The sequence below is a fragment of the Neoarius graeffei genome, chromosome 2 (genome assembly GCF_027579695.1).
Source record: "Neoarius graeffei isolate fNeoGra1 chromosome 2, fNeoGra1.pri, whole genome shotgun sequence".
In the NCBI taxonomy this organism is placed as follows: Eukaryota; Metazoa; Chordata; class Actinopteri; order Siluriformes; family Ariidae; genus Neoarius; species Neoarius graeffei.
The window spans coordinates 41,064,011-41,076,636 of NC_083570.1; the positions used below are offsets into that span (position 1 = coordinate 41,064,011).

Consider the following 12,626-nt stretch of genomic DNA (forward strand, 5'->3'; position numbering starts at 1 on the left):
AGATATTTGACCAAAGTTTAATATAAAATAGGAGAATTACATTGATCTTGCTCCTGAATTTACCCGTGATATGCACTTTAAAGTGGTCCTATGGACAGATATTCCCATCTCCGCTGTGGATCTTTGCAGCTCCTTCAGTGTTATCTTTGGTGTCTTTGTTGCGTCTCTGATTAATGCCCTCCTTGCCCGGTCTGTGATTTTTGGTGGGCGTTTTTTCTCTTGTCAGGTTTGCAGTGGTGCCATATTCTTTCCATTGTGCTATAATGGATTTAATGGTGCTCCCTGGGATATTCAAAGTTTGGGATATTTTTTTATAACCCAACCCTGATCTATACTTCTCCACAACTTTGTCTCTGACCTGTTTGGGGTACTGCTTGGTTTTCAGGTTGCTTGCTTAGTAGTGTTGCAGAGTCAGGGTCCTTCCAGAACAGGTTGATTTATACAGACATCATGTGACAGATCATGTGACACTTTGATTGCACACAGGTGGATCTTAATCAACTAATGATGTGACTTATGAAGTGAATTGGTTGGAGCAGCTCTTATTTAGGGGTTTCATACGAAAGGGGGTGAATACTTATGCACACTCCAGATTTCTGTTTTTTCATCTTAATTACTGTTTGTGTCACAATCAGACAATAATTTGCGCCTTTAAAGCGGTAGGCATGTTGTGTAAATCAAATGGCGCTAACCTTCCAAAAATCCATTTTAGTTACAGCTTGTAATGCGACAAAACAGGACAAACACCAAGGGGGATGAATACTTTTGCAAGACACTGTATGAATCAAATACTTTCGTGTAGTCTAGTTGGGATTGTATTCCGTGCTCATCTGAACCCCTTTTCTCTCCTACAGCTTTGCATAAGCTCAACATGAGTGCCTCAGGAGAGAGTGCCCTTGACCCTGTCACCCCGGAGTCACGCAAAAGGAAAGGCTCTCCTTGTGACACCTCTGGTCCGAGGTAAGTGTAAATGACCTGATTTGTACATGATATTTAAGATACTTTAATGATCCTTTGCAGGAAATTACAAGTTACAGCAGCATCAGCCATACTCAGGATTCATTCATCAATCATACTTAGGACAGGAATAAATAAATAATAAAAATAAAAACAGATCTATCTACATAACAAAGTTCACAAACTTATCTCATCTCATTATCTCTAGCCGCTTTATCCTGTTCTACAGGGTCGCAGGCAAGCTGGAGCCTATCCCAGCTGACTACGGGTGAAAGGCGGGGTCACCTAGCCTGGGCCCGCCCATCCTAAGCGTGACGCAACACGAGGGCCTGTTCCGAGCTTAGTCTGGCCAGGCAGGCTATCTACAGCATTTCCAAGCTCCCGAAAAATCGGGAGCCAATCAACTTTGAGCATCTCCAACGGGCCTGGGTAGAGGCGTGTTCAAGGCAGTGACGTAGTAGAACTGCGACCGGAAGCCATAGATTGTTTACAGAATCATGCTATCTTGAAAGCATTCAACGGGAAGTTCTCATTGAAAACGGAGCAAAGAGCAGCCCTGGAGGTATTTATTGAAAGGAAGGACGTTTTCGCCTTGCTCCCGACCGGCTTCGGTAAGAGTTTAATCTACCAGTTAGCCCCGTCGCGTTGCATACATCAGAAGAAAGAGTGATGTGATTGGTTTAAGCTTCATCACAGCCTTTTCTGGCTTCGACCAGTAGCAAACTGAGGCATTTCAGGGAGGCGGGTCAACCACGCGCTTTGGGAAACGGTTTGGCTTAATAGCTTGGCCAGACCAAATGCTCGCAGAGCTTTGAAGTCGCGTTAGCCAGGCTAGGGTACACCCTGGACAAGTCGCCAGGTCATCACAGGGCTGACACATAGACACAGACAACCATTCACACTCACATTCACACCTACGGTCAATTTAGAGTCACCAGTTAACCTAACCTGCATGTCTTTGGACTGTGGGGGAAACCGGAGCACCCGGAGGAAACCCACGCGGACACGGGGAGAACATGCAAACTCCGCACAGAAAGGCCCTCGCCGGCCACGGGGCTCGAACCCGGACCTTCTTGCTGTGAGGCGACAGCGCTAACCACTACACCACCGTGCCGCCCCCTCACAAACTTATAGAGAGAATAAAATTTAGAAATTCAGAATTAAAAAATTAAGCTAAAAATAGTAGTTCTAACCATAAATACAATAAATAAACGAATAACACTCGAGTAAAAATCTGGGGTATTAAGTGCTGGAATGCTAAAGTGCCGGAGTTTATCGCACATTGAAGAGCTTGATGGCGGCTGGCAAGAAAGACCTTCTATAGCGTTCAGTCTTCCATCTTGGTGGGATCAGCCTGCCACTGAAGGTGCTCTCCCGAAACACCTCCAGGGCATGAAGTGGGTGCAAGTCATTATTCACTATTGCGTTCATCTTTCTTAGCATCCTCACTTCAGCCACCTGCTCAACCCATTGGGTCTTGAGGGGCACCAATGGTGGTGCTCGCCTTTTTAATCAGTTTTTTGACACGGTTTCTGTCTGATGTGCGAGCACCGACCCCCACACCAAAAAACGAAGCACGGGGCCACCACAGTGTTATAGAAGGTGCAGAGAAGTGGTTTACAGATATTAAAAGAACGCAACCGTCTTAAAAAATATAGTCTGCTTTGCCCCTTCTGTGTGGCTGGACCAGTCCAGCTTGTTATCCAGCTGTATCCCAAGGTATTTGTAGCTGAGGACCTGCTCCACCTCGGTTCCTAGTAGGGATGTTAACTGATGACCGTTTGACCGAATCAACGTCAACCGGTTAATTTTTTTTTTTGGTTGTCGGTTAAAAAAAAATCAATCGTTTTGGAGCGGAGAACCTGGAATTCTGTGTTGTAAACGCTTGGGGCGTGCCATGCGGTGTAAGGACGACAGCTGACAAATCAGAAACACCCATTCAGTCATGTCCCGCCCCAGTTGAACACAGCTGCCACTCGGCGAAAGAAAAGTGTAGACACAGGCTTTTTAGCTTACAAATTACTATTCTGTTTTTTTTTTTTAAATTATTATAAGGCGGCACATGGAGTTTAGTCCTGCCTTGGCCAGTGCATTCTGAAAGTATGTTTCGGTCTGTAGCCAACAATGCATGTTATTGCAGATCATATCCCTCCACACAAACTAAAGGCGCAGATGCCGACTTTTGGAGGGAAGGGGAGAGAATGAAATGACAGCGGTGTCTGGAGGGGGAGTGACAAACGCAGCTTTTATGTCTGTGAGCCAAGTCGGTGATGGCTTCAGGGCAACTTCAATACCATGCAGTAACGGCGTGTTGATATTGGTAACAGCGTTATAACGATTGTAGCTAATTAATTAGATTACCCGGCGTTATAACAGCCTTTATTTTAACGCCGTTATTCCCATCACTGAATGTTATGTACTACTTCTAGCACTTGACTTTATTTTCAACGCCATCATGGCCAACTGCAGAGATGCCTACTAGTACGGATTGGCCGTATTTTGTACGGAAAAGTTGCGTAAATACGATGTTACGGCAAACAGTGTTATTCTGTACGGAATTATTATAAAGTCTTAAAAAATTCCAGTGAGTTGTTTTTAAATGTCCAAGCAACTTTTTCAATCCATGCGCAATTCACGGTTAGGCTATTTATTTTTACGACAACCACACATGCTGTGTGTGACATGCACAGATTCCGCACATGCTGTGTGTGACATGCGCAGATTCCGCACATTTGTTCGCGCTATTTTCGATACGGTAGAATGGCCGTGCATTACACCCAGTCAAAAGGGCAATGGATACGCGCACTGCAAACTGTAGAACTGACATTAACATGGTGGTTGCGACGACTGCACGCGGCATGTCAGCTACAAAAAACATATGGAGTATGCTGAAATGGCGAGTCAGGCGGAAAGTAAATCTGGGGGTATCCAGCAGTTTTTTACGAAATCTGTGGATGAAAAGACACGGAACGTGACACATGCTGAAGCGGTGATGGTTGACCTATGCTTGGAGTTGAACTTGCCAATTAGTGCCATGAAATGTGAGTTAAACTTATTCAGTTTCTTTTTACATGTCTGATTTTTATTCACTGAAATATCAAACACTGGCTGGACTTCTTTAATTCAAAGTCTTTTCAGTGTTGCAAGTGCAAATGTACATGTAGTATGATCAAAAACAGAATTTTATGGTTAGTGTTGTTGGGATTGTGGCAAAAAATTGATCATTCCACTGTTTTAAATACAATTATAAATGTCATTTTATTCAGTGTCTCTTCTGAAGCATTATGCTGAAGTATTTATATATTGGGACATTAAGATAATGTCGGACTCTCTTTGGCATGAAATAAGAAATTTTTTTTAAATTTTATTAGAATCCGTTAACAGGTAGAACATTTTGCCAGGCAATATAATATAATACTTTTGAGGAGTTACATTCAGTACCAATGACTGGTCGTCAACCGTAATGTCTGCAAACGGGGAACACTATTGTATTTATAAAAATGTGATATATTGTATGCTCTAGAAATTTGTTGAGTGGAAATTCAGTTGAGATGGCTGCTCGCGTTTTGTTTATTCAATTCACACAAAACAGTTCTTTTTAATAATTTAAATGTTAAACATATTGGTATATACACCTCTTTATAATGGAAATGCGCATAAATTAATGTTACTGAAAGTCATTCCAAAATACTGAAAAATGTTTTCAAGAATACTGAAATTCAAAATTTGGGGTAGGCATCTCTGCAACTGAAACTGTCTCTAAGCTGGAGCCATTTGTCCTCCGCTCCAATACAAACCCCTCGACGTCAGTGCCGCGTTTGACTAAATGTTTCGCGCTGTAGAAAAGGTAACGTGAGTGGAGGGCAGTGACTGGGACTGAATGTGCGGACGCTCGCGGTTAGATTTAGAATAGATTCTAATAATTCCAATTCTAGAATTTAACCGGCTAATGAGGCTCGGTGGTCGGTCAAGATTTTTTTTTAGTTTTCGCCATCCCTAGTTCCTAGTATGAAGACAGGATCAGGTTTGGGTCTCTTCCTCCTAAAACCAAAGACCGTTTCTTTGGTCTTTGAGGTGTTTAGCCTCAGGTGGTTGCGCTTGCTCCAGCCCACAAAATCCCTTATTATGCCCCCGTATTCCCCCTCACAACCTCCCTTAATGCAGCCCACAACAGCAGAGTCATCAGAAAATTCCTGAAGAAAACTAGCCTGGCTAACGCGACTTCAAAGCTCTGCGAGCATTTGGTCTGGCAAAGATATTAAGCCCAACCGTTTCCCAAAGCGCGTGGTTGACCCGCCTCCCTGAAATGCCTCAGTTTGCTACTGGTCGAAGCCAGAAAAGGCTGTGACGAAGCTTAAACCAATCACATCACTCTTTCCTCTGACGTATGTGACGCGACGGAAACTGCTTGAGTAACAGGAAGAAGATAAATACCTCCAGGGCTGCTCTTTGCTCCATTTTCAATGAGAACTTCCCGTTGAATGCTTTCAATACAGCATCTACCGCTGTGTCAAAGGCTTGCCGCTGCTCCATGTTCGTAATGTTTCTAGTGAATGAAGCGCTTCCGGCATAGATTCTGTAAACAATCTATGGCTTCCGGTCGCAGTTCTACTACGTCACTGCCTTGAACACGCCTCTACCCAGGGCCGTTGGAGATGCTCAAAGTTGATTGGCTCCCGATTTTTCGGGAGCTTGGAAGAGCTGGAGATAGCTTGCCTTGCCAGACTAAGTTCGCAACAGGCCCCCGTGTCGCGTCACGCTTAGGATGGGCGGGCTCAGGCTAGAAGAAAACAGGTGTTCGAGCTGCATTGAAAGTCAGATGTTGAAAGTAATAATTTAACAATTATTCCACAAAATCGAGTCGTACATAAGCTGATAGTCGTATGTAAGAGATGTACGATGAGATTGAGTGGAATAGCTGTTTTATTCTATCCACATTCACTGGATTTTGAGAAACGGAGCATTTTTATTTTTTGCAAATTCGATAAATAACTTCATACAAAACGTCTGACAAAATCATTTCTGCTTCGGTGACTTCTTAAGAACCTATCGATGGCGGCACGGATCGACTTTAGTGTTTTTTTTTGTAGAAAGTGTCGTCTTGCTGTCGTGCCGAGGTCTAGAATAGCTTGAGATATTTATTTAATTCTTGCTTGGACACTTCAGTTCTGTAATTTTCAAACTTCTTTGAGCTTTTGAACCAGTCTTAAAAAAAAAAAAAAAAAGCTTGAAGATGATGAATGTAAACGAACTGGAGAAATTACAGGAGCAATTTGTGAAAAATGCTGCTATAATAATAATAATAACTTTAGAAAACTTAAAAAAAAACAGATATATTCCTCCCATGATGTACTTTCATTCCATATTTTGTTGCTTTTTTTTTGGGTATTTTTTTTTTCTTCTCGTAGAGTTTTTATTTCGACCACGGTTGGTTCAGCAACGCACTCTGCCATTTTGTTTTTCTCTACTCGCAGTATATGAGCCGATAGCCTAGTAGTAGAGTAGCCAATCAGAGCGTGCGATTGCTCATATCCAGTGACTATGGATAGAATAATATGTAATGACAGAACTCATTTTAGCACCAGAACCTGCTGTGATGGATCACTATACAGTCAAAGTAAAAAGTATGTGAACCCTTTGGAATTACAGTGCTGAGCGTAAATGAGTGCACCCCTTTTGAAAAGTAGCATTTTAAACAAACAAACAATTTCCAAAATGTTGACAAGACAAAGTTTAATATAACATCTGTTTAACTTATAACGGGAAAGTAAGGTTAATAATATAAACTTAGATTACACATTTTTCAGTTTTACTCAAATTAGGGTGGTGCAAAAATGAGTACACCCCACAACAAAAACTCCTACATCTAGTACTTTGTATGGCCTCCATGATTTTTAATGACGGCACCAAGTCTTCTAGGCATGGAATGAACAAGTTGGCGACATTTTCCAACATCAGTCTTTTTCCATTCTTCAACAATGACCTCTTTTAGTGACTGGATGCTGGATGGAGAGTGATGCTCAACTTGTCTCTTCAGAATTCCCCATAGGTGTTCGATTGGGTTCAGATCAGGAGATGTACTCGGCCACTGAATCACTTTCACCCTATTCTTCTTCAGAAATCCAACAGTGGCCTTAGATGTGTGTTTAGTCATGTTGGAAAAGTGCATGACAGCCAAGGGCACGGAGTGATGGTAGCATCTTCTCTTTCAGTATAGAGCAATACGTCTGTGAATTCATGATGCCATCAATGAAATGCAGCTCCCCGACACCAGCAGCACTCATGCAGCCCCACATAAGGACACTGCCACCACCATGTTTCACTGTAGGCACCAGGCATTTTTCTTTGTATTCCTCACCTTTGCGACGCCATACAGTTTTGAAGCCATCAGTTCCAAAAACATTTAACTTGGTCTCATCACTCCAGAGTATAGAGTCCCAGTAGTCTTCATCTTTGTCAGCATGGGCCCTGGCAAAATCTAAGCGGGCTTTTTTGTGCCTGGGCTTTAGGAGAGGCTTCTTTCGTGGACGGCATCCATGCATGCCATTCCTCTGCAGTGTACGCCGTATTGTGTCACGGGAAATAGTCACCCCAGTTTGGCTTTCTACTTCTTTAGATAACCGCAGTGAACTTGCATGCCGATTTTCTTCAACCCTTCTCATCAGAAGACGCTCCTGTTGAGGTGTTAACTTCCGTGGATGACCTGGACGTCTCTGTGAGATGGTTGCACTTCCATCTTTCTTAAATTTTTGTACCACTTCTGCTACAGTATTCTGACTGATAAGTAAAGCAGCGCTCGAAACTAACGGTGTCCCGACGTCCCGGGGACCATAAAAAATGTCATCGGGACACAAAATTATCATATCTGGGACAATCCCGGGACAATGGAAAAAAAATAGATCTAGAAAAAAAGTTCTACATTAATATTATTTACAAACACATACGTAGACATTCACCTAATTTGTCAATTTTAATTTTAAAACGTTAACAGCGAAAAATACATAGTAGCTACACTTTCGATGCACCTGCATCCGTAGGCTACAGAGCAGCGCATTCTGTTCTAGAATCTTCGGCCGGAGTCCGCATTATATGGACTTGGAATGGAATTGCTACCGCACACGCTGCGCCGACTCTTGCCAGAACAAAAATGCTGAAGTGGTTGAAGCGGACCGACCGCGGGGAAGAAACTGAAAGCCCAGACATAACGTCTCCGGGACCTTCAGGATCCAAAGTGTCATCGCCTGGTCTGCAGGCAACGCTAGCAACTGAATAAACTTAATGAACACTGTTAGACACGTTATAAAATACAGCAGGAATGATGTGGATGATATTGACGGAAGATACCGTTCAACAGAATAAGTGAGTTTTCTTGGTGTCTTTCTAGTTCAGAAAGTTTAGTCAGTCAGCAGCACAACTAGGCTCGGACCTGCTGGCACTATGTTGATGGTGCTAACATTTGCACCCACGTTTCGGCAGCGAAAGTTCATAAAATGGATAACGGAAAGTTCATAAAATGGATAACGGAATTTTCATAAAAATGGGTAATGGTAATGGATAACGGAAAGTACATAAAATGGATAACGGAAGTACATAAAATGGATAACGGAAAGTACATAAAATGGATAACGGAAAGTACATAAAATGGATAACGGAAAGTACATAAAATGGATAACGGAAAGTTCATAAAAATGGGTAACGGAAAGTTCATAAAAATGGGTAACGGTAATGGATAACGGAAAGTTCATAAAATGGATAACGGAAAGTACATAAAATGGATAACGGAAAGTACATAAAATGGATAACGGTAATGGATAACGGAAAGTTCATAAAAATGGATAACGGTCTCATCTCATCTCATTATCTCTAGCCGCTTTATCCTGTTCTACAGGGTCGCAGGCAAGCTGGAGCCTATCCCAGCTGACTACGGGCGAAAGGTGGGGTTCACCCTGGACAAGTTGCCAGGTCATCACAGGGCTATGGATAACGGTAATGGTGAAAATTATAAGTTGGCCTTATAAGTGCCAACAGATATTCAAGGTATAAGTAGATGAAATGAACATAAAAGGGGTCTTATTTTCAGCTAAAGTGTACTGCAGATGTAGGGAGTTGAAACATTTTCTGAATGAGCTAGTTGGCCCCTTTAAATAAACGGGTATCTATTCATACAGTGAGATCACCAAAGTTTAATAAACTGAAAATGCAATAACTGTAATTTTGAAGTAGATGATGTATAGGACGTGTCGCTTGTGTCTTGTGACTTATTGTAAAAATGATATAAAGGGTTCAAAATCGCATAGTTACAAATATAATAGTAACTTCATATGATAATATTAACCACTGGTTATTTCAGAGAGGAAGAAAATGGGGACACTATTGCTTCCATTCGGGACAATACAACACAGAATTCGGGACCACTGGGGGACACAAAGAAAAAAAGTTAATTTCGAGCCCTGAAGTAAAGCTTTGCTGATCTTCTTGTAGCCTTCACCTTTGTGGTGGAAAGACATTATTTTCTTTGGGGAGTTCTGAAGAGACAAGTTGAGCATCACTCTCCATCCAGCATCCAGTCACTAAAAGAGGTGATTGTTGAAGAATGGAAAAAGATTGATGTTGCAAAATGTCGCCAACTTGTTCATTCCATGCCTAGAAGACTTGGTGCCGTCATTAAAAATCATGGAGGCCATACAAAGTACTAGATGTAGTAGTTTTTGTTGTGGGGTGTACTCGTTTTTGCACCACCCTAATTTGAGTAAAACTGAAAAATGTGTAATCTAAGTTTATATTATTAACCTTACTTTCCCGTTATAAGTTAAACAGATGTTATATTAAACTTTGTCTTGTCAACATTTTGGAAATTGTTTGTGTTCATTGAGATATTGTTTAAAATGTTACTTTTCAAAAGGGGTGCACTCATTTACGCTCAGCACTGTATGTGGTTTTCTTCATGAATTGGTAATCAAGTGATCTGATCTTCATCCAAGTCACAGATACTGATGTACATAATGAGCTTAAGCCAATAACACAAAAAAAATTTCTACTTTTTCATGACTTTATTATAGAAATGCATTCAACATTCACAGTAGTGGTGGAAAAGTAAGTGAACCTTTGGATTTAATAACTGGTTGACCCTCCTTTGGCAGCAATGACCTCAACCAGGCGCTTCCTGTAACTGCAGATCAGACCTGCACATCATGCAGGGGGAATTTTAGCCCGTTCTTCCCTGCAGAACTGCCTTAACTCTTCCATATTCTTGGGTTGTCTTCTGTGTATGGCTGCCTTCAAGTCATTCCACAGCATCTCGATAGGATTGAGATCTGGCCTCTGACCAGGCCACTCCAAAAGGCGGATTTTGTTCTTCTGAAACCACTGTGCTGTGGATTTGCTGCGATGTTTGGGGTCATTGTCCTGTTACATCACCCAGCCTCTTCTGAGCTTCAGTTGATGGACAGACACCCTCACATTATCCTGGAAAATTTGTTGATAAATTTGGGAATTCATTTTCCCCTCAATGATGGCAAGCTGTCCAGGCCCTGACGCAGCAAAGCAGGCCCAAATCCTGCTGTTCCCTCCACCATACTTTACTGTAGGGATGATGTTTTGTTGATATGCAATGCCCTTTTTGCGCCAAATGGAGTTCTACTTGTTCCTCCCAAATAGTTCAATTTTGGTTTCATCACTCCACAAAACATTTTCCCAGTACCATTGCGGAGTATCCAAGTGCTCTTCGGCAAAATTCAGGCATGCAGCAATGTTCTTTTTTGACAGCAGTGGCTTATTTCTTGGTGTCCTGCCATGGACTCCTTTCTTGTTCAATGTTTTACGTATTGTTGAATCATGAACAGAGATCATTGGTTAGCCAGTTCTCATGACATCTTCAAGTCTTTCACTGTCACTCTAGGGTTCTTCTTTACCTCATTAAGGTGCATATCCTGGACCAATTTTGTTTTGTTTTTTTTATATGAAAGTATGTCCCTTTACACACTCATCCAGAAGGGTAATTTTGCACAAGGCCATCTGTCTACAGCAGAAAAAAATAAAATAACAAAACGCGTCTGGAAAAATCCCAAGGGAGTCTGGAGCCAGATTCGTGACGTTACCTGCGGAAGCGCCAGCGGGCTGCGAGAGCTTTGCACGGTTTCAGTGCACAGCCTGTGTAGACCAAGCGCTCCCATTTCTCTCTCATTGTCCGGTCTTTTGGGAAACGATGAGTACTAATCCCATCAAGACTGGTGTTGCTACACCCTCCTACGATACATCTGTTAGCCATTTTAATAATTACGCGATAACGTTGAAAAAATTTGCAGAAAACCACCAGGTCGTTTTCTCATAAACAAACCAGCGCTGACGTAGGATTCAGAAGGAGGCGTCCCGCACGCGACGTCACGAAAATCAATGTTTGCCAGGAAATCCAAATGGCGAGTTTTTTCAGAGGCGGACCAATTCACCTCAAATGGCTCGATTTCAACTGAATTTTTCTGGTATTGCGCAAGGTAAAAAAAATTGCATAAAATGCAGAATGTTACAGATATTTGACCAAAGTTTAATATAAAATAGGAGAATTACATTGATCTTGCTCCTGAATTTACCCGTGATATGCACTTTACTGATTTTGGGTTGTGCTCTTGGGGTCATCTTGGCGGGGTGCCCACTTCTAGGCAAAGTAGCCACAGTACCTAATCGTCTCCATTTATAGACAACTTGCCTGACAGTAGATTGATGAACACCTAAAATCTTTTAGATGACTTTGTAACCCTTTCCAGCTTTATGTAAGTTAACAATTCTTGATCTTAGGTCTTCGGATAGCTCTTTTGTGCGAGGCATGATTCCCATCTGGATATGCTTCTTGTCAAAAGTTCAAACTCAAACTTTTCAGGGGTTTTTATCAATCGGAGTAATTCTCGGCCGCACCTCTGAGCTCGTTTCATTAACTGGAACCCAGGTGCGCTAAATTCTGACTGCAATGAGCTTTTTAAAAAGTCACTAGCTTAGGGTTCACTTACTTTTTCCCAACCTTCAGTTTCACAGTTTGAATGATTTTTTCAATATGGTCAAACATTCTTTGAAAACAGGAGACCGTCTTTGTCCATTATTGTGACTTACATGAAGATATGACCATGTTTTATATGCAGAGATGCCTACTAGTACGGATTGGCCGTATTTTGTATGGAAAAGTTACGTAAATACGATGTTACGGCAAACAGTGTTATTCTGTACGGAATTATTATAAAGTCTTAAAAAATTCCAGTGAGTTGTTTTTAAATGTCCAAGCGACTTTTTCAATCCATGCGCAATTCACGGCCATTTATTTTTATGACAACCACACATGCTGTGCGTGACATGCGCAGATACCGCACATTTGTTCGCGCTATTTTCGCTTGGCATCACACACGCATGGTGCTGCTTCTCAATAGTGGAAATTAAACGCTCAGTATCGGGACAAGTGAAGCACAGGTCTCAGGTGTTCCTCCCACGATATATGGTAGAATGGCCGTGCGTTACACCCAGTCAAAAGGGCAATGGATACGCGCACTGCAAACTGTGTAGAACTGACATTAACATGGTGGTCGCGATGACTGCAGGCGGCATGTCAGCTACAAAAAACATATGGAGTATGCTGAAATGGCGAGTCAGGCGGAAAGTAAATCTGGGGGTATCCAGCAGTTTTTTAC

General features: G+C 42.0%; 1 protein-coding gene across 6 annotated transcripts in view; it reads left to right on the forward strand.

Moving 5' to 3' along the window:
* Nucleotides 1-12,626, forward strand: part of ncoa1 (nuclear receptor coactivator 1) — a 209,857-nt gene that overhangs the window by 100,319 nt on the left and 96,912 nt on the right. For all 6 annotated transcript variants that reach the window (XM_060914223.1, XM_060914222.1, XM_060914227.1 and 3 more), the window contains one exon: nucleotides 855-960. In XM_060914223.1, the coding sequence (XP_060770206.1) occupies nucleotides 872-960 (89 nt within the window). In that variant the 5' untranslated portion in view covers nucleotides 855-871. The remainder of the gene's footprint in view (nucleotides 1-854; nucleotides 961-12,626) is intronic.